General features: G+C 43.0%; 1 protein-coding gene across 2 annotated transcripts in view; it reads left to right on the forward strand.

Moving 5' to 3' along the window:
• Positions 1–17,219, forward strand: part of SLC7A14 (solute carrier family 7 member 14) — a 102,745-nt gene extending 85,526 nt beyond the window's left edge. Inside the window, exons 6-8 of one of the 2 annotated variants that reach the window (XM_006188079.2) lie at positions 566–774; positions 1,660–2,537; positions 13,312–17,219. In XM_006188079.2, coding sequence (XP_006188141.1) covers positions 566–774; positions 1,660–2,537; positions 13,312–13,634 — 1,410 coding nt within the window. In that variant the 3' untranslated portion in view covers positions 13,635–17,219. Of the gene's footprint in view, positions 1–565; positions 775–1,659; positions 2,538–13,191; positions 13,291–13,311 lie in introns of those variants that run through there. The other variant, XM_032484424.1, reaches the window with a different exon arrangement.
• Positions 17,220–21,746: the final 4,527 nt, after the last annotated feature.

Below are 21,746 nucleotides of genomic sequence, written 5' to 3' on the forward strand. Positions count from 1 at the left end.
CTGCCTGGTTCCTGGGACAGAGCTACAGAGAGGGAATGGAAATATGAGTCCCATCAGTTAATCAGCTGTGGCCCTACTATGCACTTATCTTCAGAGTTTTGATCTCTGGCCTTTGGGGTAAGAAGTAGTATGGATAAGACCCCATGGGACCCTGAAAGTGTAAAAGAAACTGAGTCTTGTCCATGTGGGCAAGGTGCTCAAGGTCACTGCCAGGTCCTGGCTGCACTGCCTTTGGCTGCAGCTCCTCCTACCTGATAATATCTACTTGAACCCTCAGTGTAGCTCTGCTTTCATGAAGCTGAAACACCTGCAGGTTTATTCCTCAGATGTGAAAGGGCCAGAGGGAGATATTAGTAATCACCTGGCCCAATCCACTAGATTCACATGTGGGGAGAAAATACTGAGACCAAGAGCTCCAGAGGCCAAATAACTGTTCTAAAGTAAAGGCAGGTGCCAAGAAGAGGCAGATCCAAGCTCCAGTGCAGGCCTCTTTCCTCTCCTATGGGACACCCATCCATGCTTCAGTCCTCTCCACCTCCCACCATGTTTCCTCTTGTTTTAACAGGTGAGCATGATCTTAACTCTGATGGTGCCATATTACGCCATTGACACAGAATCCCCACTCATGGAGATGTTTGTGGCTCATGGGTTCTATGCTGCAAAATTCGTAGTGGCCATCGGGTCAGTTGCAGGACTGACAGTCAGCTTGCTGGGCTCCCTCTTCCCAATGCCGAGGGTCATTTATGCCATGGCTGGTGATGGGCTCCTTTTCAGGTAAGGGCTATGCTCCATGACATTTATTCTATTCTTCCATCCCTGTCCAGGGACTGTTACCCACTGTCAGCCTGACTATAATTTTCATGTGAGTGTCTGTCACATAGACCATGGGACTTGTCAAATGTCTTCGCAAAGAATTTGAGTGAAATTAGCTTAGGTCCTAAAACAGCCTCTCAGTTTGATTCTGGGTCCCTCAATGTAGCACACACTGATATGTTCTCCCAACTACCCCCTTCCCTCTTATTTGACATCATGTGCTCCTCTGTAAAGATGATGGGCACCAAAATGCTACACTGGGTGGCCTCCAGAAGGAAGAACCCATCCCAGGGGCATCTGAGGCTTGCACTCACATTGAAGCCTGGTAACTGTCCCTCTGAAGTTGAAAAAGTTCGAAGTTACAATCAAAGAGAGAATAAAACCCTCTGAACAGAACCTATTAGTAGCAACAATCGCTGAAAATACCTCTCTCTAACAAGCTCCAAGGTGATGCTGACGCTGCTGATCTGTGGACCACACTTTTGGGTAACACAGGTATAGAGGACCTCCAAGAAACTGTATGACTTCTCCAACTACCCTTTTTTCAGAGCAAAGCCTGGGCTTCAATTTAGATTTCTGAAATACCTCCTAGAATCAATCAATCTGTCATACTACATAATGAAGTAGGAACTTTAATAAAGAAGTCTGTCTCAAAACCAAGGAATTAAAGGGAATTCTCTCTAAATTATATTCCAGGAACCAAAGCCTGGGGTAGGAATAGCAGCTGTACTTAAAGCAGTGGTTCCAGAAGTAAACTGGAGAAGCAGGACCAGGGGGTGTTAAGCCATGCTGAATCTATCACCGTGCATAGCCCACTGTTAACCTTCTGCTTGCCTCTTCCTCCAGGTTCCTGGCTCATGTGAGCTCCTACACAGAGACCCCAGTGGTGGCCTGCATCGTGTCAGGGTTCCTGGCAGCCCTTCTCTCCCTATTAGTCAGCCTGAGAGACTTGATTGAGATGATGTCCATCGGCACCCTCCTCGCCTACACTTTGGTCTCTGTCTGCGTCTTGCTCCTTCGATACCAACCAGAGAGTGACATTGATGGCTTTGTCAAGTTCTTGTCTGAGGAGCACACAAAGAAGAAGGAGGGCATTCTGGCTGACTGTGAGAAGGAAGTTTGTTCTCCTATGAGTGAAGGGGAAGAATTTTCCGGCCCAGCCACCAACACATGTGGAGCCAAGAACTTACCATCTTTGGGAGACAATGAGATGCTCATTGGGAAATCAGACAAGTCAACCTACAATGTCAACCACCCCAACTATGGCACCGTGGACATGACCACAGGTATAGAAGCTGACGAATCTGAAAACATTTATCTCATCAAGTTAAAGAAGCTTATTGGGCCCCGTTACTACACCATGAGGATCCAGCTGGGCCTTCCAGGCAAGATGGACCGGCCCACAGCAGCCACGGGGCACACAGTGACTGTCTGTGTGCTCCTGCTCTTCATCCTCATGTTCATCTTCTGCTCCTTCATCATCTTTGGTTCCGACTACATCTCAGAGAAGAGCTGGTGGGCCATCCTTCTGGTTGTTCTGATGGTGCTGCTGATCAGCGCTCTGGTGTTTGTGATCCTGCAGCAGCCAGAGAACCCCAAGAAGCTGCCCTACATGGCCCCTTGTCTCCCCTTTGTGCCTGCCTTTGCCATGCTGGTGAATATATATCTCATGCTAAAGCTCTCCACCATCACATGGATCCGGTTTGCAGTCTGGTGCTTTGTGGGTAAGCAACTTCCCTTGGAACCTTGAGCATTCCCTTTTAAGGCCATAAACAGGCTTATCCCAAAATCACCTCCTAGCTGGACTGGGCATCTCCATTCCAAGAGAAATCTTGCTGATTCTGTGGATCTTTCCTTTCTGCTTCAGAGTCAAAAAAGCCAATTGTGCCCTTTCTGCCTGTTATGATCTTGGTTGTTGGTTCTGAAGAATGATACTGATCAATCCATCACTTCATTGAATACTATTATACTATTACTGGACATTCTCCTTGTGGATAATTAGTACTATAAAAAGTCCACTTGAAAATGAATCCACATCTTTTAAAAAGGAAAAAAATAACATATAAAAGTGAGGGTGGGAAAGGCTGATTGGAATCTATAGAAACTAAAAATTATGACAAACTAAAAATTATGAAAAATTGTATTTATCTTCCATTTGACAAAATTAAATTAAAACAGCAATCATGCCATATTTTTAAATGAGCAAAGTATGAGATAAGTATGGGGTTTTTGGCACAATTTTTTGACAAAATTACATTATGGCACCATTTAACAGCCCTCACTTTTTATTGACTTTTACAAAATATTCAAGAGTTTTTCACTTTTCCCAAGGTCTTTCTTCATCCTTTGATATTCCAGTTATTCTGTTGGGAAGTACCCACCACAACATCATCCTTGTTGATTTTCTCTTCTTCTGTTGATAACTGGTAGGACTCTGCCAGGTCCTCAACGTCCACAGCTTTGAGTGAATTGCAGTTGCTTTCTCTAAACTCACTTTCATTGCCTTCAGGAAGTCCTGTATCTTTCCCAAGATTTCTAGTTTTCCTTGGGGATAAATTTATATTATATTCTCATTACATGTTTATCATATATGACAATCACTGATGTTAATGAAATGTCTGGGGATTGGCGCTCATGATAACTTGAGAGGGATGTTTAAGGGAAGACTAATTTTAAATTTCCTTAGTTACTATTTTTGTATTTCCCTGGAATCTCCAATAACAAATACTTAGTTAAAGAGGGTCCTTAGGTGCTTTGAGGAATATAAGAGCAAGGAATAAGTAACCCTGCCTTAAGGGAGGCAAGACAAATACACATGAATTGGCAGTACAGACGCACTGAGTTGTAGCCTACTGACTCCTTGAGGTCAGGGATATGGGTGTTCAGCATGGTGACCACTGTGCCTGGAACACAGCTCGTGCTTAACAACACTTCTCTATGATTATAAAGCACCCTTCAGATGAGAAAAAGGAAACTTCCAGCCAGAATAGCCAGAAAGGCCTTTGAGGAGGTAGAATTTGAACTGAGCCTATAAGATTTAGGTAGGGGGAAGTAAGGGGAAAACATGGTACTCAAAGGAAAGGGCCTATGTCTCCCAGCAAATTCTTCACCTCTGAAGGCCATACTATGCCTTCCTGTAAGCATTTTGTACCAATTTTTCACTACTCTAAGCCTCATCCCTTGTTAGTCTTTAAGGGATCTCTTGAAAGGACCCCACTGACTCGTCAAAGTTCGAAGTATTTATATGATTTATTCACAATCCCTCTTTTCTGTTTAAACATTTTTTTCACTGGAACAAGAAGCTAAACAATAGGAATATTCCTCTATGGGTAGAAAATGAAGTGAGTGGAAATATTAGAGTCATGTATTTGTCAAATGAATGAAGGCACAGATACAAATACACATGCATTTATTCATCTGCTCCTGGACTATTTAGACTAGAAGAAGCCTTCAACACCTAGCACAATGTTACCCACAGGGTGGTGACCATTCCATTGTTAGTATCTGGACTGATTTGAGACAGTATATGAATGAACTTTTTAAAATATAGTTATTATACCCTTTCACATATACTAGAAAAATATGCACACTCACATGAATCTAGCAATTATTTTTAAATTTTAAAAGTGAATCAAATCAAAGAAAAAATATTAGTGCTAGTACAGGTGCCATATGAGTCAAAGTAATCATTAACACTATAGCACTCATTATATAGCAGCCATCGTTCCAAGGGCTTTGCATATATTAACTTATTTAACCCTCACAACCATCTCCATTTTACAGATGAAGAAACTGAGGCCCTTGACTGAGGCTACACAGTTAGAATATAGCAAAACCAAATTAGAATTCAGGTGGTGTGGTCCAGAGTCCATGATCACAGCAACTGTACTAAAAATGTGGTATAAAAATGAAATATATCAGAGTTTGAGAAACACTGACATGGTCCACCACTTCCCCACTTCTCCCTCTCTCAATTTTATAGATAAGTAAACTGGACCTCCAAGAGGTTAAGTACCATGCTCAAGGTCAACAGGAATAACACAAAGTTATGCACAGGGCTATTACTACAATCCAGAAGCTCCAGGCTCAGACCTGGGGCTCCTACCTTCCCACCAGAGTGCCTCTGAGCAGATCTTCCTATTTGCTCAGAGTGTTTGATATGTAGTCTGTGCAGATTAACACATAACATCAGAGCTGGCTTCACGGGTAGATGACCTGTGCAGTCACACAGGGCCTCACATCTGGTCTGATGCTCTGGTGCTGTCTTCGTGAATCCCCAACAGTTTTTTAACAAGAAGCCCCATGGTTTCCTTTTACACTGTGACTCAAAAACTATGTAGTCAGTCTTGCATAATATCTATGTCTCTGGAGCACGAGATGAATTTTGCAAAAGTGGTGACGTGGCAGGGGCCCTTGCCTTTGGAGTCAGACAGCCCCAAGCTCAAATCACAGCTCTGCCACTTCCCTGTGACCTTGGGAAGTTCTCCTTAGTTAAGTGAACTCATCTGTAAAAATGCAGATAATTCTACTAGCCTTGATCTGGTTGCTGTTTGGGGATTAAATAAGAAAGTATCGGGGAAAGCAATAAAAACTATTTATTTCCTGCCTTTCTTTAAAAATCTAAAATGATTCATTGTCCCCCAGACTAGCTATCATATGCCAAAGTACAGTGTGAACCTGTTCTGACTCAGGCTGCTTTCCCAGTTATCAGGCAGAAGAAAACTCCCAGAGAACCTTTTGTAATCTTGCCGATAGCACAGACTTCAAACTGGCTCTGATACAGAAACTGATACTCCCTGACGTGGGAGCACGCCACCCTGCAGCCTGAGCTGGCCAGACAGAGGGCACCGGAGCCTGCAGTTCAACAAGCACCCCGCCGCCAGCTGCTAACTGCTCTGGTATCATGATCTTTGGTGTAGGAGTCAGTTTTGCTGGAATAAAGACTTCTCAACCCTGACTACACATCAGCATTACCTGAGTTGCTTCTGAAACGTTCTCTGCCCAGTATTCCCCAAGAGAGACACCCTGGTTCAATTTATCTGGCATGGCCAAGCACTGGGTAGTTTGAAAGCTCCCCTAAGTAATTTTAATGAGCAGCCAGATTTACAATGATATAGAATGGTGGTTCTCAAACTGTGGTCCCAGACCAGCAGCATCAATATTACATGGAAACAGTTAGAAAGACAATTTCAGAACTACAGACAGAATCAGAATCCCCAGGGGGCAATTTAGGTTCTAACAAGCCCTCCGGGTAATTCTGATGCTTGCTCAAACTTGACAGCCACTGATCTAGAGAGAAGAATAAGAAGATATTAGCAAGCAGGGCAGATAATTTAACCACAAAACTCCCTATTTTGGCATATATAAAATACATCCACCCCACAACTCCAAATTAGCTTACAAAATCTTTGATAATCTTATAGAATAAATATCCCATCACTATACTTCTGAGCTTCCAAAATGTCAGGTTTTTCTTTTTAATCTATTTATAACATAAATTTTCTGGGGAGAACAGTAGATTTCTAAATGGAGCTTTTTGTGAAACACCAGCTACTTTTTTGTTAAGATTTACATGGTTAGACTGAGTCATAACTTTATAATCTTCTAAGACACATTTCCCCCCAACCTCCTCTAAATGAATCTTAATTACAGCATTTTTGTAACAATGTTTTGCTAAGCTCTTGACCTTCAGAAGAGCACAACTCACAGAGTAAAACGAGGCACAGTCCCAACAAGACTACCCAGCACTTGTTTCTCTTCCTTCAAACAAGAGAAATAACACAAATACCAAATGTTTAATAATCCCAACAAAATGAGCACAAAGCAGCCTTCATTTCCTTCTCTTAGATGATGCAGTTTTGTAAAAGAACACCTCAACAGGTTGGGCAGAGTCTCAGGGAATATGAAACTAGCAGGGACCAGTGAGAATACTTCACGATGGTGTTTTCCAGTCATCTGCCAGGATCTACTAGTCCCTTTGGGCCTTTACTGTAAATTAACCATCATTTAGACCAGCTCACAGGCACCCTTACCTTGGGTGCTGCCAAGTTTTCATCGGAATTTTTTCAGTCCCTTGAGGAAAACAAATTCTTGTCTATAGCTTTAGAGGACAGATAGGACTTGTGATTTGGGCAATGGATCTCATAAATCCTACACCAAAACATAAATATCCCACAGAGAAGGCACACTTTATGGTCTATGCCTGAGTGCTCATCTGAAATCCTATTGGAAATTGACTCAAAACAGCCATTGTGATGATAGGAAGAGGAGGGAGAGAAGGGGGCCATGAATTGAGACTGGAGAGGGCACCAAGACATGTTCCGTACCTAAGTGTGAAATTCTCCTTTTAGGAGACGAGAAAACAATTGGCAGGTTCAACATCAAAGTCACACTCAGAAAAATCATGGAGGCCAGGATGAGGGTGGCAACAGGGTCAGGGTGATTCCAAGAAGGAGGGGGGATGTCAGTGAACCCTGTGGAGGCTGCAGGCTGGCAGGGTGCTGGGCTAGACAGGAAGATGCCTGGGGAGGAGGGGGCAGAGTGACCCATGGCCCTGCACCCAGTGGCAGCTGAGAAGGAAAAAGGGCACATCACAGTGAACGCCCTGGAGCAGGCATGTGTGGTGCACCCAGAAGAGAAAAGCCAGGAAAGAGTAGGGCTATGGGCTTCCTGCCCTCAACATTACCTCTGCGAGATTCACCCATATTGTGCTTGTAGTTTTAGTTTCTTCATTCTCCTTGTGGTCTAGCCTTCCGCTGTGTCAATGTACCACAGTGGATTTATCCATTCTGGTGTCCATGGACATTTAGCATGTGTCCAGTACGAACAGAGCAGCTATCAGCATTCTTGTACATGTTTTTGGTGGACACGCAAACACATTACCCTTGGGCTTCTGTTGAGCTAGAAGTGGGATTGCTAGCTTGGATTGCTAGACTTTTTCATATTCTTTAACAGGACTGCATTCTGTCTTACAGGCATTATACTCCTCAAATAAAATAAGGGTCGCCAGGTCCATTTTGCAGATGGGAAACTGAGGCATAGAGAAGGTGACTTTATGTTAGATCAGCTGCAGGGCCAGGAAAGAATCTCCCCTGGTCCCCATTCCATCCTGAGCCTGCTCTTCCTGGCCACGCCGTATTAAACAAACCTTAATGTTATTATAATCAACAGGGCTTGTGGTGGTATTTAAAAAATAACCAGCAGAGTGGGAGTTGGTGGGGATTGTGCTGGATGGGAGGCTACCTTCTCATTACCGTCCAGTCTTCATTTCTGCATAAGCAAGTGTCTGTTTTGGAAAGTTGATCCCAGAGTAGTAAAAATAAAAAATAAATTTAAAAAAACCTCTGGACATAACAAAGTGCCTCAGTTATCTGCAGAGGGCAGGGCTTCCTGCTGGAAAGCACGCCCCAGGAAGAGACAGCTCCACCCAGCCGGAGGTCAGGTGGCCCACCTCTTCTGGCCCAGCTGCCCTGAGCGTGGAGCCACGGGCAGAGGACAGAAAGCTCCTGGGGGACTCCAGAGATCAGGAACCTGCTTCACAACCTGAGCTTGTGCCTGCAGGGTTGGAAATTTGTCAAGCACCAGGTCACCCAGCCTCTTTTCCAAACTGAATTTTTATTCTAGGATTTTTCCCATATGATCTAGAGGGCCCACTACCCTACCCCTCTCACTTACAGGTTTGAGGTCTTTTGCTTAATTTGCACAGGATGCACCAACACCGGGGGAATAAGCAGGCATTTTTCCAGCTGATGCTGGGGTGCCTGGCACTGAAGGCAGCTTGGCAACCTTAAACCCTCCCCGGAGGCCACTGGGTGGGATGGGAGCAGCCCTCCATTCAGACTCCAGAGATGTGAGTTCCAGTGCCATTTTTATCACTGGTGTATGGTGCAGTTCTTAACTTCTCTGGGATGATGGACGAGAAAGTGCGTTTCTATAAAGGGCTTTCCAATCACAAGGTGTTCTGTCACATAAAGAAAACCCATTCAATTGCTGAAGGCATGATTCTTCATCTTATCTAACCCAAACCTCTCACAGGCACATTCTCCACTGAAGAACTTTGGCCTGGAAAAGAAGTCAGGGCCTCCCTTTGAATATTTCCCTTCAACGCAAACAGCCTCTCACATGACTCATGGCCATTAGCAGGTGCCCAGTCAAGCAGTGTTGGTTGTTAAAATATTGAAACACTTCTGTGCCTGCTGCTAACTAGTTGCTGCCTTGAGTGTCCCCTACTGTTCATGATCCATCAACTAAAAAAATCACTCCAGTCCAGCAGGGGGGCCTCCATGACCCAGCTCAGCACAAAAGCTGATTCCTGTTTGATTTTTAACATCATACTTGACTTTAAGTTTTTCAAACATCAGATGTGTAACTACAAAACAGTAGATCTAAGTTTTTAAGGAATAGGAGAATTAAATAATCAAATAGAATAAATAATATTATTTACCAATTAGCCATCTTATTCTTGAGGCTTATTCTTGACTTCTGGCTTATGCCAAAAGTAAGTCCACTCTCAAAAGATAAAACTTTACCATCTGTAAAGGTTTACAAAAGATATGGTGCCAATCCCAGCAACAACCTAAATACAGGGTCCAAAAACTATTTCAAGCAATGATAGCATCACTGGAATAAGTGTATAGCCTCAAAAGGTGAAGAGTTTATCTCCACCTGTATAAAATTCAGGGAAATTTTAATGCTGCTGGATAGCAGATGATATTAAGGAATCATTATTTGTTTTTAGATGTGAGAATGATACTAAGTTTTTTAAAGGGGTCTACTTTAGAGTTAGATACTAAAATATTTACAGATGAAACAGGATGCAAGGGATTTATTTCAAAATGAGCTAAAGAGAAAGGGGCAGGGGAGGGGGCGAGTGATGAGTAGAGGGCCTTCTTTATTCAAGTCTCTCCACCTCTGTAAGTTTTGAATTCTTCAAAAGTAAATTCAAGAAAAATTGTTTCTGATCAGTCTCTACCTCACAGCCACCCCTGGTAGATGGGAGAAATAACAGCTGGAAGTACCCTGGATTAGGACATGGAGGGACCCAGAAGGGTTTTAACTGCAGCTGTGGAAAATTCTGTATTTTGTCCTGTGCCCCAAGTTTCCTGCCTGTGTAATGCATATAATCATAACCTCCCCCAACACACACACACACCATTCCCAAACAGGCTAGGAGGAGTCTAAACAAAATAACATTTGTAGAACATTTTGGGAGAAAGGTACGACATAATGATGTGATGCATCATCCTAGGACCTCAGCACCAGAAGCGCTGGGTGAAGTCTAGTTCAGATGATTCAGGATTCCCAGAATCCCCACAGATTTTTCAGAAACTACCTCATGCTAGTTCTCTAAGCCAACTGAAAAAAGTAGCAGAAACAAAACACCCTGCTTCTACACAGCAGGCTTTTAGCGGCTCTGTTTACTCCTCTGACACAAAGCCCTTGTTGATGTGTGACAGATGGTAATACATGTTTGTCTCTCTTCTCTCTCTCTCCTCTGCTTCCCTCCCTCCCTTCATTTGTTCCCCTGTTTCTTTGTCCCCTTCCATTTTTCCTTGTCTCCAATTCTTCTCTACCACACACCACTTTCCTGAGTTGACTCAAAGGCCAGCAAGAGGGATGAAGGCAGACAGGATGTCAAGACCCAGGAGCTGCGTTTGTCTGGCCAGCGACCCGTTCTGTCGGGCTGCAGGCACACAGTTCCTCCTTGGCTCATAGCACTCATATTTGAAATGCATTTTTGAAGACAGAATAACACACCTTTGAAACTGTAGGGGGCTCAGAGCAAACATTAAAACGCCCATAAATATTTATGTGGCAGTTTTCCATGGACTGCTTTCCCAAAGTAATCACAGTCGACACATTTGTGCACAGACACATATACACACATACACACACACACACATACTCGTGTTCCTTTCAGGCCCAGCCACTCCAAAAATAAGACCTAACCTCATACTGAATATTTACTGCACTAGGCACAGTTCATGGCCCAGCCGGGGCGGGGGCGCGGTGGAGGGTTGGATGTGCTAGAGCCTTTCCTCTGTCCACACGGAATGCTGGGGTTGCCCTTCTCAGAGCCACTCAAGTGACTTAGTCTTTCCCAGCTTCCATTTCTTCTTCTGTAAAATGAAGGTAGTCAGATAGATAAATGACAGAGGCTCTTTTCCAGCTCTAAATAGCAATTATTTTATGCATAATCACACCAAAGGCTCTCAGAGAATTCCCATAAATCAATCTACCTGATACCCCAATACCTGGTCGGGGCAGAGGAAGGTTTGTCAGAACAGACGTCAAAGCAGTGCTTGAATGATGACCTGTGTAGTACAGAGGAGAGAAGTTAGGGACAAGGGGGAAAGAAGAAAATGGTATTAAGCTTAGTAGGGAAGTAAGTCTTATAAATAGGGTCTGAGAAGGAGATCAAAGAGGAAAGAATTGATATAATAGATACCAAGCAGGAAGAGAAGGCAAGCTTTGGCACCTGCCTGGATGTCTAGGAGAAAAGCCAGCAAGAAAGAAAACCTGGGCAAATGGAGGTGTGTGCCTGATGATAAACTTGGTCTTCTGAAATTTATTCTCAGATCTCAAATGTGCTTCCAACAGAGACGTTCTCCAAGAAGCAGCATACTGGACCTTTTAGAAGAGACCTTAATTTGGTGCCTTGTTCTATACAAGGATAATAACTATGCGCTGTGGCCACTCCCCACCCCCAGACAAGAAAGAGTAGATCTATAGTCAGAAAAATGAAGTTGCTATTTGAGAAGTAATAGCTACATCTGCAAATGATTAACTCCAGGATTTACTACCAATTAGAACTATAAATCTCTGCTTACTTTGGCTCCTGGAAAGTTGATTTCACAGGGGGAAGGGGGAGGGGAGAGAGTCATTTGAGACAAGGAGGGAGAAATCCAAGCTTAAAAAGACACACTTCACATTCAAAAGGGAGCAGGATCCCTCAAGCACCAGAGCAGAAAGCAAGCTTCACCTTGTGGTTCTAAGCGAACAGCCCGGCAGATGCCCGCAAGGTTTGCAAAGTCAAAGAGACTAGAGCCACCCAAGAGGACATCGGGGCGTGGAAGGAGGGTGCATAACCCAGGGGCCCCCAGGGGCCCGGCCACAATATGGCCAGAGTTGGCGGTAGAGCACATGCATCAAGAGCTTTAACGTTCCTGATCTCAGGGATTCTCAGCCTTGGCTGACCACTGTAGTCATCTGCGAAGCTTTAAAAATGCCTATGTTTGGGTCACACTGCAGAGTAATTAAATCAGACTCTCCAGGCAGGAGGCTCAGGTATCAGGATTGTTCCAAAACTTCCCAGGTGACCTTCCAGGTGCAGCTAGGTTGAGAACCACTGCTTATCTCATTTCCTCCTCACAGCAAACCCATGGTATAGGTACAATACTCTCATGGTTTCATAGAAGAGAAAGCTGAGGCACAAAGAGGCTCAGTAGCTGGTCCAGGGTTACACAGCTCATAGTGGTGGAGGCAGGATTTAAACCCAGAGCTCACTCTTAACCCTCATGTCTCCTGGCCTCCAAGGCTACGGTTCTGTGTTCGAGGCCCTGAGTTCTCAGTGTTCCAGGCCCTGAGCCTTCATGGGCTTTTCAAGGTAGAAAATGGGGTCTCAAACTATTCTCATTTTTTTCCTAAAAATTCTAATAGAAATGGAATATTGGTCTACATTAATGCGATATATTTAACTAGGCAGGCAGGTTTCTTTCCTTTGTTGGGAATGACATCAAAACAAGGCGGCTGCACTGGACTTTTCATGCTCATCAGGAGTTCTCATTCATTCATTCAACAAACGTTAAGTGCCAATTTTCTGCAGTCTATAAGACAGAATCACACACTAGATGTTCTAAGGGCCATAACAGTAACATGCACTAGACACTCTGAAAGTCCACAAAAGAAAGTGGACAGCTCTGAACAGCAGTTATGTATTATGCCACTGGTAAGTGAAAAATGGCAAAGTAAATTGTAGGGCAATATATGCATGTTGCTAAGTGGTGAAATAAAAGATGGAGTCCCTAAGTAGAGGTGTGGGATAATAAAATGCTATGAGAAGGTTGGGAATACACTGTCAGTGACCCATAACTATTTAACCCAGTGTAGAAAATGCAAATTCCTGTCTGGCACCTACGTGAGTATAGTGAGCTGGATGTCAAATAGGAGGTGGGGACAGAAGAGACCTCAAGAGCCCATATCCTGTCTAAAGAGGCAGCCAGTTCTCACCTCCAGCCAAAAGTCTCCAGATAGGAATGTGGGTGCAGTGTTGTCAGACCTTCTGACTTTTTTAGGGGAAGCTGTAAATATGGGTTGCTTAACGCAAGATCTCCCAATTTTTAAATGGCATCTAATTTGAGTCTTTTCAAAACACTGTAGACCAAAGAAAACACATCCACCACCAGCTCTGCATTCACCATCAAGAGTGATCTCCCTGCTTGTCCCATGGATCCCAAAGCAACTGCTTATTCACCTGTGCCTCCCCCTCCCTCGCTGCAGGTATGCTCATTTATTTTGGATACGGCATCTGGAACAGCACCCTGGAAATCAGCGCCCGAGAAGCAGCCCTGCACCAAAGCACGTACCAGCGCTACGACGTGGACGACCCCTTCTCGGTGGAGGAGGGTTTCTCCTACGCCACAGAGGGCGAGAGCCAGGAGAACTGGGGCGGGCCAGCGGAAGACAAAGGCTTCTATTACCAGCAAATGTCAGATGCGCAGGCAAACACCCGGACAAGTAGCAAAGCGAAGAGCAAAAGCAAACACAAACAGAACTCAGAGGCCCTGATTGCAAACGATGAGTTAGATTACTCTCCAGAGTAGGAGTGAACATGCAAGAAATGTGTAGAAATGATGGTGATTTATTTTTAGTAACTTAACCTGGGGCTAGAAGGTGGAAACTTCTTGGGCTCTCATTTCAAAAATCCAGCCTTCCCCAAAGTTGGTCCCCAGTCATAGCCTGTCATTTGCCACCTCTGCTCTTCAGGATAGCTCTGTCGAAGGGTTTAACCAGGGTCCCGTACTGGTCCCCTTGTTAAAAAAAAATTAAACAAGAAGCTACAAGAAATTCTATCTTAGGTGCAACCATCAGAGCTGATGGCAGCAAATGTTTCCCAGGCCTTTGCTTTGCTGGTTGAATCTTTTTGATTTCTTACTATGACCCCAAGAAGCAGGGTCTTGGGCCACACTGAGGCTGCAGCTCCTCCTGGAGATGTGCCGAAGCAGGTGGGGGGGTGGGCACAAGGCAGCATTTCAACCACCTGAGACCATGAGGGCACAGCTCTATTCTCAGCATGCTAGGCTGAGAGTCATTCCCCAAAGTCAGGTGGCATTTGGCACTTCCTCAGCTCAGCAGGCAACATTTTGTCCTGAAATCTCACAAAAACAAATTCAATGAGATGCATACTTCTTTTTATGCGCCAAGGTTCTCACAGGTCTCCAAACCAGAACTTTAGGATGTAGCAAAGGTCAGGGACTCTGAGACCAGGACCCTAAAGATTTCAGACTCACTGTAAAGCAGTCATGCAGACCCAATAATATGGTAAGAAGCACCATCAAAGCTCTACCTAAATGCCCAGAAAAAAACTAAATAACCATCTCTTACAGTGAAGACCAGAAGGGCACTGGCAGAAATTAACGCTCTGTCATGCCTTCTCTTATCCCAGATTCTAAGCTCCTGCTGATACGATGAAGAGGGCAAAGTGGGAGCACGATTTCATGGCACTAATATGCCTTGAAGAAGTAGGCTGTTTGTTCTATGATCAGATAAAAAATTTTACAAGGAGAAGTGACCCAGCCACTGAGATCACATTGCAAATTCTATTGCAGATTTCTAAAATTATACATTCTGTATTTTTTTTGAGATAAAGCAACCACTTGATAGGTGGGTGCTACTCTGAAAACAAAACTGTTGAAGCACAGCTACTTAGGTAATTGCATTCCATGAGATCGCATTTCACTTCTGAACTTTGTTTCCCTGGAGTAGCTCTCTATTAGACATGTATCTTTCCTACTATTTCCCAGAGCAGTTTCACTGAAATCCAGAGAAAAATCTACCTGGTAAGGTCTAAATTTGGGCCAAATACCTACACGTATTTTCTCAGAAACAAGTCAGAAGAGAAAATCTGCAACAAGAAAAAACATATGGTCTGTGCATTATAGTCTTCGGTTACAGGGATTCCAACACTGCCCTGAGATGTGTACGCATGTATGTGAAGGAACAATTTGGATCAAGCTAAAATATTTATAAGAATTTCCTAAAAGGGGATCAAAATAGCAGAATCTTTGCTCTCTCTGTCTACTGGATCTAGCATTATCCGAAAAATTTTCCAGGAGATCAACTAATGTTTAAGTCTATTCTTTCTTAAAGGTTGAAGTTTGTACCATCTTGGCATGCTTTGGAATTATAGAGGAGGCAAACTTTTTTTTATGAAACTAACACTGATCAAGAATGTACCAAGTCCTAAGTGATGGGAATAAAAAGAAATGTAACATTTAAACCCTGGAGGCTCACAGCCCCACAATGTTGAATGTAGATAAAACAACCAAGCCTTCCACTGTATCAGCTGTTAAGAACTCTGGTTTCCTGAGGTCATTTTGTCATTTTAATGTAATGCTTGGCAATGGCGTATTTTCTCTTCCCTAAACTTAACCATAAAGATACAGCGCCTGGTGTGTGAAATATATTCTTGGGGACTGAATTAGTTATCAGCAATTTTTGTAAAAACAAAGTTCTGAACTGGTCTTAGGACTCTACAAATCTGCCTAGTTTAAATACAATCTGTTAAACTTGAGATACATTCAGATAGATGGGGTGGGGCTACATTCATTAAAAGTGTTCAAAGGGAAAGATGAATGCAAAATAACAAAATCTTAACGTGAGTGAAAGAGCTTCCTTTCACTAGTGAGGTGCAGGTATTAGAGTAACAATTGTCTGGTGGGAGAGGTATGCGGTTTCTGTAGCCCAAGAAGAGAGAACACATGCTTTGGTTAACCCTACTGGTATTAATTTCATGAAGATCCTCTCTACTAACTACTCTCATTTTTGGAGTCATTTCTCTCAAATAGCATCTCTATATTTTTAAAATAACTTAGTTTTATTTTATTTTATTTTTGGAAGGGAGGTAATTAGGTTTACTTATTTATTTTTTTCAGAGGAGGTACTGGAATTGAACCCAGGACCTCATGCAAGTTAAGCATGCGCTCTATCATTTGAGCTATGTACTCCCCAGCATCTCTATATTTTTTAAGCTTTGCTCTCTTTATTGCCCTAAAGTAAATTAGTCATCTCACTCACCCAGTTTTTTAAACTCACTCAGTTTTTTAATTAGCTAATATGATAGAAAAAGTTTTTCAAGATAAATAGACATGTTTTTCCCTCACATTTATCAGCCTCTGTGAAACAGTCCCAGATTTCACAATGCAGTTTTCAAATACCATTCGTCACTAGAATGATTATATTAATGTTTCCTAATTCATTGTCTTAAGACCACATTTGTGGGACTATGTTAAAAGAAAGATCACCCTACAATTACCTCAGAAACTTAGCCCCTTGAACAGAGTCCAAGGAAGACCTATATTTTATTGAATTCTCTATAGCAAGGGCTCTTTCAGCGAGATTTCATCATGCAGATTTGTGGTTTGGAGCCAATAACTTGATTTTTTAAAACTGTATTCTATTTATTAGTACTCTGTTTCATTTCAAGAGGATGTGAGGTGGCTATCAAAATACATATAATACAAAAGAATTCAGTGAGGAAACTGGGACAAATAAAAATATAAATAGAAAGGCTAAGACAAAGCTAGAAGTGTATTTAGTGTACAAATGCAGATCCCTGCTATGCATTGCTAAATTTGCCAATGAGGGGGCAACTTAAAAAATAAGGAATTGTTGGTAATGACAGCAAGAAGTATTCCTGCATGATAAAAACAAGTCGTTCCCCATGAGGGCAGAGAACTGCAATAGCATAGATCGTTGAAACCCACAGATAAGCTTCAGAGCTAGATTTTACCAACGACATGTGACTGGCATATAGAGGAAGTTCAGTAAGTATCTGATGATCAGATGGGATGCACAGGTGGATGGATGAAAGGAAAATGAAATATTTATTTAACAATCTTTTTGTGCAGAGCTTATGTGCTGTGGCATAAGAAATAGGGGAAATAGGATACGTAAATAAAGAACAATAGTGAAAGTGACAGGCGAGCTGAGGGAGTTATCATGGTGGGGGTGGTGTTCAAATATGGAAAAGACCTCCCTCCACTGGAAAGATTATAGAGAATGCAGCCCTTGTGTTGAGCCTTGTGGAACAGGCAGAATTTCTCCAGGTAGAAATGAGGGAGAGGCTTGCCAAGGGGAAGATTAGCATGAGTAAAATGTAGGCTGTGGCTGATAGCTGTCTTCTGACTAACAATTTGTACAGTGCCTCCTTCAAGGGAAAACAAGAAGCTCATCTGACAGGAGTGCTCATCTGACAAAGTGATTTATATATAGAACTACAGCCAATATTGCTGAGAAAGCAGGTCAGGGCTCACGCACAAGTAGATGTGAATGTTGAAGTAAACTGGCTGGCTCTCCTTGGGTGGGGAGGCATTGAGGAAATGAAAGTATGAATCAGGGAAGGCTGGACTTTAAGCTGGGGCAGTGGCTTCATCTGCCAAAGGCAAGGAGGAAGTCAATCACATACACACTCAAAGCAGACTTAATGTATTAAAGGGGGAAAAATTGTCCATATCAAAGCAATGTATGATTCTTCCTTTGAGTCCTGTCTGATTTCATCAATAACATACGAGAAGTATGGTCATTTAACACGTGGACAGATGACACACACTTATTCGCAGCCCCTTTAAAATTTTCAGCAGTTAGTTTAAACAACCAAACCTAACAACAGTTTATATCTATCTGATGTAAACAGTAAAACCTCAGCTCCAAGGTTTACTCAACTTAAGTGCAAACCCATTTAAAACTAGTGAAAGGAATTGAATGACAAAATTAGGTGAAGTTCTAGTTCTTAGTAACAAACAAATACCTAACCAAATGTCCACATAACGCTCATGATGAGCCTGTTTAATAAACAGGAAAAAAATTGTTGAATTTAATGATCCATCCTTCTCTAGAACCTGTGGATGGGTCAGGATACAAACCCACTAATTACTGGGAAACAGAATACAAACTCCTTCAAAGAAATGTCTTTCCCTTATTCTCCTGAAAAGGGTTGATAAAGTTGTCCTCCTTTACATCCCACTTGGAAGTCCACCTTACAAAGGTAGACCTCTTCTCCGCGTTACAGAGAAGCTACAAGAGCCTGAGGATCAGCCTAAAACACTGGAGGAAATTGCTGTCCCCTTTTCCACCAGCTTTTACCAGGACCAAGATGTCAGTGGAAGCCCACTGAGGGTCAGCCACAGGTTTACCAATTCTGTATTTCAGATTAGAACGTCTTGTTGGGTGGAGATGTCAGAAATCAGGAAATGTGTCTGAAGCCACGGCTAGGGTCAACTCACCGAGTCCGGGCAGCGGTTAACAGTCCACTCCTGGGTTGCAGCCCTCGGGTCTGGGAGCACTGCCTTCATTTCTTACGCTGGCGGGGAGGGCAGAGCAAAGGAAACACATGCTCCAAATTCGCCTCATGGAACTCGCACTCCGTTTTCATGCCATTTAGAGCTCGACTTGTCAAGGAGGAGTTTCCTAGCCAGAATTTTCGCGCAGGCCCGGTTTCTCCTGCGTGCAGATGCCTCCCTGACGCGGAGGACACGCTTGTCCACAGGGCCCTCTGGGGTCCCTCAGAGAGAGCGAGGCGCCAACTGGCCCCCGTGGGGGCGCGGCCGTCCCAGAGCCAATCATTAAACAGCGCGCAGGCGCAGAAGCAGCACCCCCCCGCACCAGGCCGCCGCCCCGCGGGACCCCGGGTGGATGCTGTTTCACTCGGGCGTTTACTTTCCATTTTTCAACGGTGATGAGTAGCAAAAAGCTCCTTTCGTGTACAAAACTGGTATTCCTGTGTCTACTTCTGTTTTCACTAAGCTTTTAGAAGTGCGGCTGTTGTAATATTTTTCACCCTGAGGAGCAACCTCGTTTCCAAAACGCTTTCGTCATCTTGCCCGGCTTCAGTGACTCAGGCATCGTTCTGAAATACCTAGGCACTTGCCTTTTGCCAAAACTACTTCTCTAAGAAAATGTTTGGGGTTTTCGTTTGTTTGCTTGCTTTGCTTTTGTTTTTGTTTTTTAGGATTTAAGGCCCGAAAGGGATTAGCGGAAATTGTGAAGCCCATCAAAAGTGAACGTATATTTTGTAGTATCAACTAAAATAGTATTAGAAATCATTAAACCGCATGCTTTGTGCATGGAGTTACAAAATTCACACAGGGCTTTCACAAAGACAGCTTTGGGCTTAAAGTCTTCCGAAAGCGTGTAACTGTAATTTCCTACTGTACAAGAACACTGCGTGCATTTTGGTATAATAAGGAAAGAAAATGGCTTTATATTAGAACTAGGAGACAGGCAGCCTGCATTTTTTTGTTAGGGACTCCCTCTGTGCTTTTTTCTTTTCTTTTCTTTTCTTTCCTGTTTTCCTGACATTGGCATTGATGACTGGCCAAAGGGAATTGTGGAAGTGCAGACTAGGAAGAACTGTGATATTCCAATATTGGGGTGAGGAGGCTGTTCCTTGCACATCTCCTATTGATTGATCTTGACGGTTGCCGATGCTTTGTTTCCCACACTCACCTTAACACTCCGAAGGCTAGAATCTACCCTAAATCCCTCACTTTCCAAAGCAAAGGCACAGTTAATGCTCCAATGGCGCATAAATACCTCAACCGTCTGGGCTGGTAGAAGGGGCTGCAGGTCTTTTAAAGAGCAGCTACAGTCCTCATCCCATGTAGTCACACCATCTACAACAGGACTCACGTTCTAGCTTTTCTCACTGTGGAAAGGAAACGTTACTGTTTAATTCATATCCAAAGTTATAAATACAGCTTGTAAATTTTACTAACTTGTTTCACTTTTGTTTGGTCCTTGAGAAGTACAACTTGCTTTTTGCAGATGGTAATTTCTGGTGGTGTTCTCTGCTTTTTTTTTTTTTTTTTTTTTTCCTGGTATGAACTTGCTGTATTTGTTAAAGTTTGTTTGTCTTGTGGTTTCTAATTCCCATTGGTGCACTGTACAATGGGGTGTGTAGTGTCATGAAGAAAGAAATAATATGCAGATATGTTATAAAGTGTGTTTTATTTTTAAATGACTGTGGTGTTGATAATATATTGATTTATCAAGAAACTAAGGGAAAATTTACCAAAATGTGTATATTTTAATAAATGCATAAAGCTTTATTGTGTGCCTTTAAATTTTAAAGTGGGTTTATAAAGCAAGTCAGAAACAAAAGTGTCTTAATATAAAATATCCATAGTAATGTAAAGCTCTTACACAGGAAATGACCAGAAGGAAAAAAAGAAAAGGAGCTTTCCCGTATTTTGTTAACCTTAACCAGTACCTGAAGTCTGCTACTTTCTTTCCATTCTAAAATGGAGATGAATAAGTGAATCTTGCCTTAAATGTTTCAATTATCCTTTGTAGAAAAGCCAGATAAATGAGCTCATTTTTTTGAACTAACGGCATTATTGTGGAAAATTCGTTTTCAGAATAAAAATATTTTAAAAATTACAGCTAATGGACTATTAAAATTTAAACTTGAAGAAAGTCAGTGCCATCTTACCTTTTTAAATTCACTTTATGTCCATGAAGAAACTGAAAGTTCCATTTTAACAGACTCTTGGGAGACCAGGAAGTGGTTCTATCTCCCTCTCACTGTTTTCCTTCTAACGAGGTACAGGACTCTACCTGGAACCCTGCTGACTACACTGCCTTGTGAAATTACCCCATCCCAGTACAGACACCTAGTCACAGCCACACACCGCTTCACCCTCAGCACCACAGAAAATTCAACTCATTGCCTGCATTCATTTTATGGACAAGTGGCAGGAAATTACCTGCCTGTAGTCTCAAACCCAATTAATGACAGTAGCATTAATTTATTTTACTTTTTGAAGGCACCTGGAGAAAAGGCAGAGGGGCATATCAGCGTTACATATTTTCCACACCAAGTGAAATGCGAAGAACCTGCCATGTCTTTATTTCCTACAACTCCTCGATCTCCTTTGCAAAGGTCCACCCACATGAGTAGCAAGGGAGAGAAAAACAAACTTTGAATGTGTTCATTTGTGGAATCACAGTTGTCTTCCAGTTTGGTCTCTTTTTAGGTGATCAGATCTCTTTGGGATAAATCCTCTGTCTTTGGGATTTCCTCCCCTCCCCCTTGCTTCTCTCCAAAATGGCATCTGGGAACAGAACCTATATGAGCTCCTGCTGGGGAGGGGGGCCTGCCCATGAAAACCAGGGTGCTCTGGACTCTTAATGGATACTGCTGCAGAATGGCCACTGGATGGCTCCATGGACAGGTGACCACTGAAGAAGGTTGTGCCCATGGTGACATTCACTTCCAAAGGCCATAGGCCTGGCTTTTAACTCAAGAAGAATTCCTTTTAACTCCATCAAGAATTCCTTGATGCTTCCCATATGGACTCCAGGCCTTGCTGGTCCACTTGAGGCCTCAGCACTTCTACATCAGAACCCACTGCATCCCTCCCACCCCAGGGCCTGGGGAACCAGGAGCACCACCTGGGGCCCAAGAATCAGCCACCAGGAGCCTCACTAATGAGGCACTCTCATCACTGGGCTCTGCTCACTGAGGCTTACTGCCGGTGGTGTGCGGCAGCCAGCTCATGAGAATGGTTGTCAGCTTTTCATGACTTTTGGGAGTCAGCTGCTGAACACAACCATTATTAAAACTTAACTTCTATAAACTTAACTTCTTAAACTTAGTTATATTGGAAACAAAGGTAATGAATACTCAGAAGTAACTATTTTACTACCTGTAACTG

This window comes from Camelus ferus, chromosome 1, assembly GCF_009834535.1.
Source record: "Camelus ferus isolate YT-003-E chromosome 1, BCGSAC_Cfer_1.0, whole genome shotgun sequence".
Classification (NCBI taxonomy): domain Eukaryota; kingdom Metazoa; phylum Chordata; class Mammalia; order Artiodactyla; family Camelidae; genus Camelus; species Camelus ferus.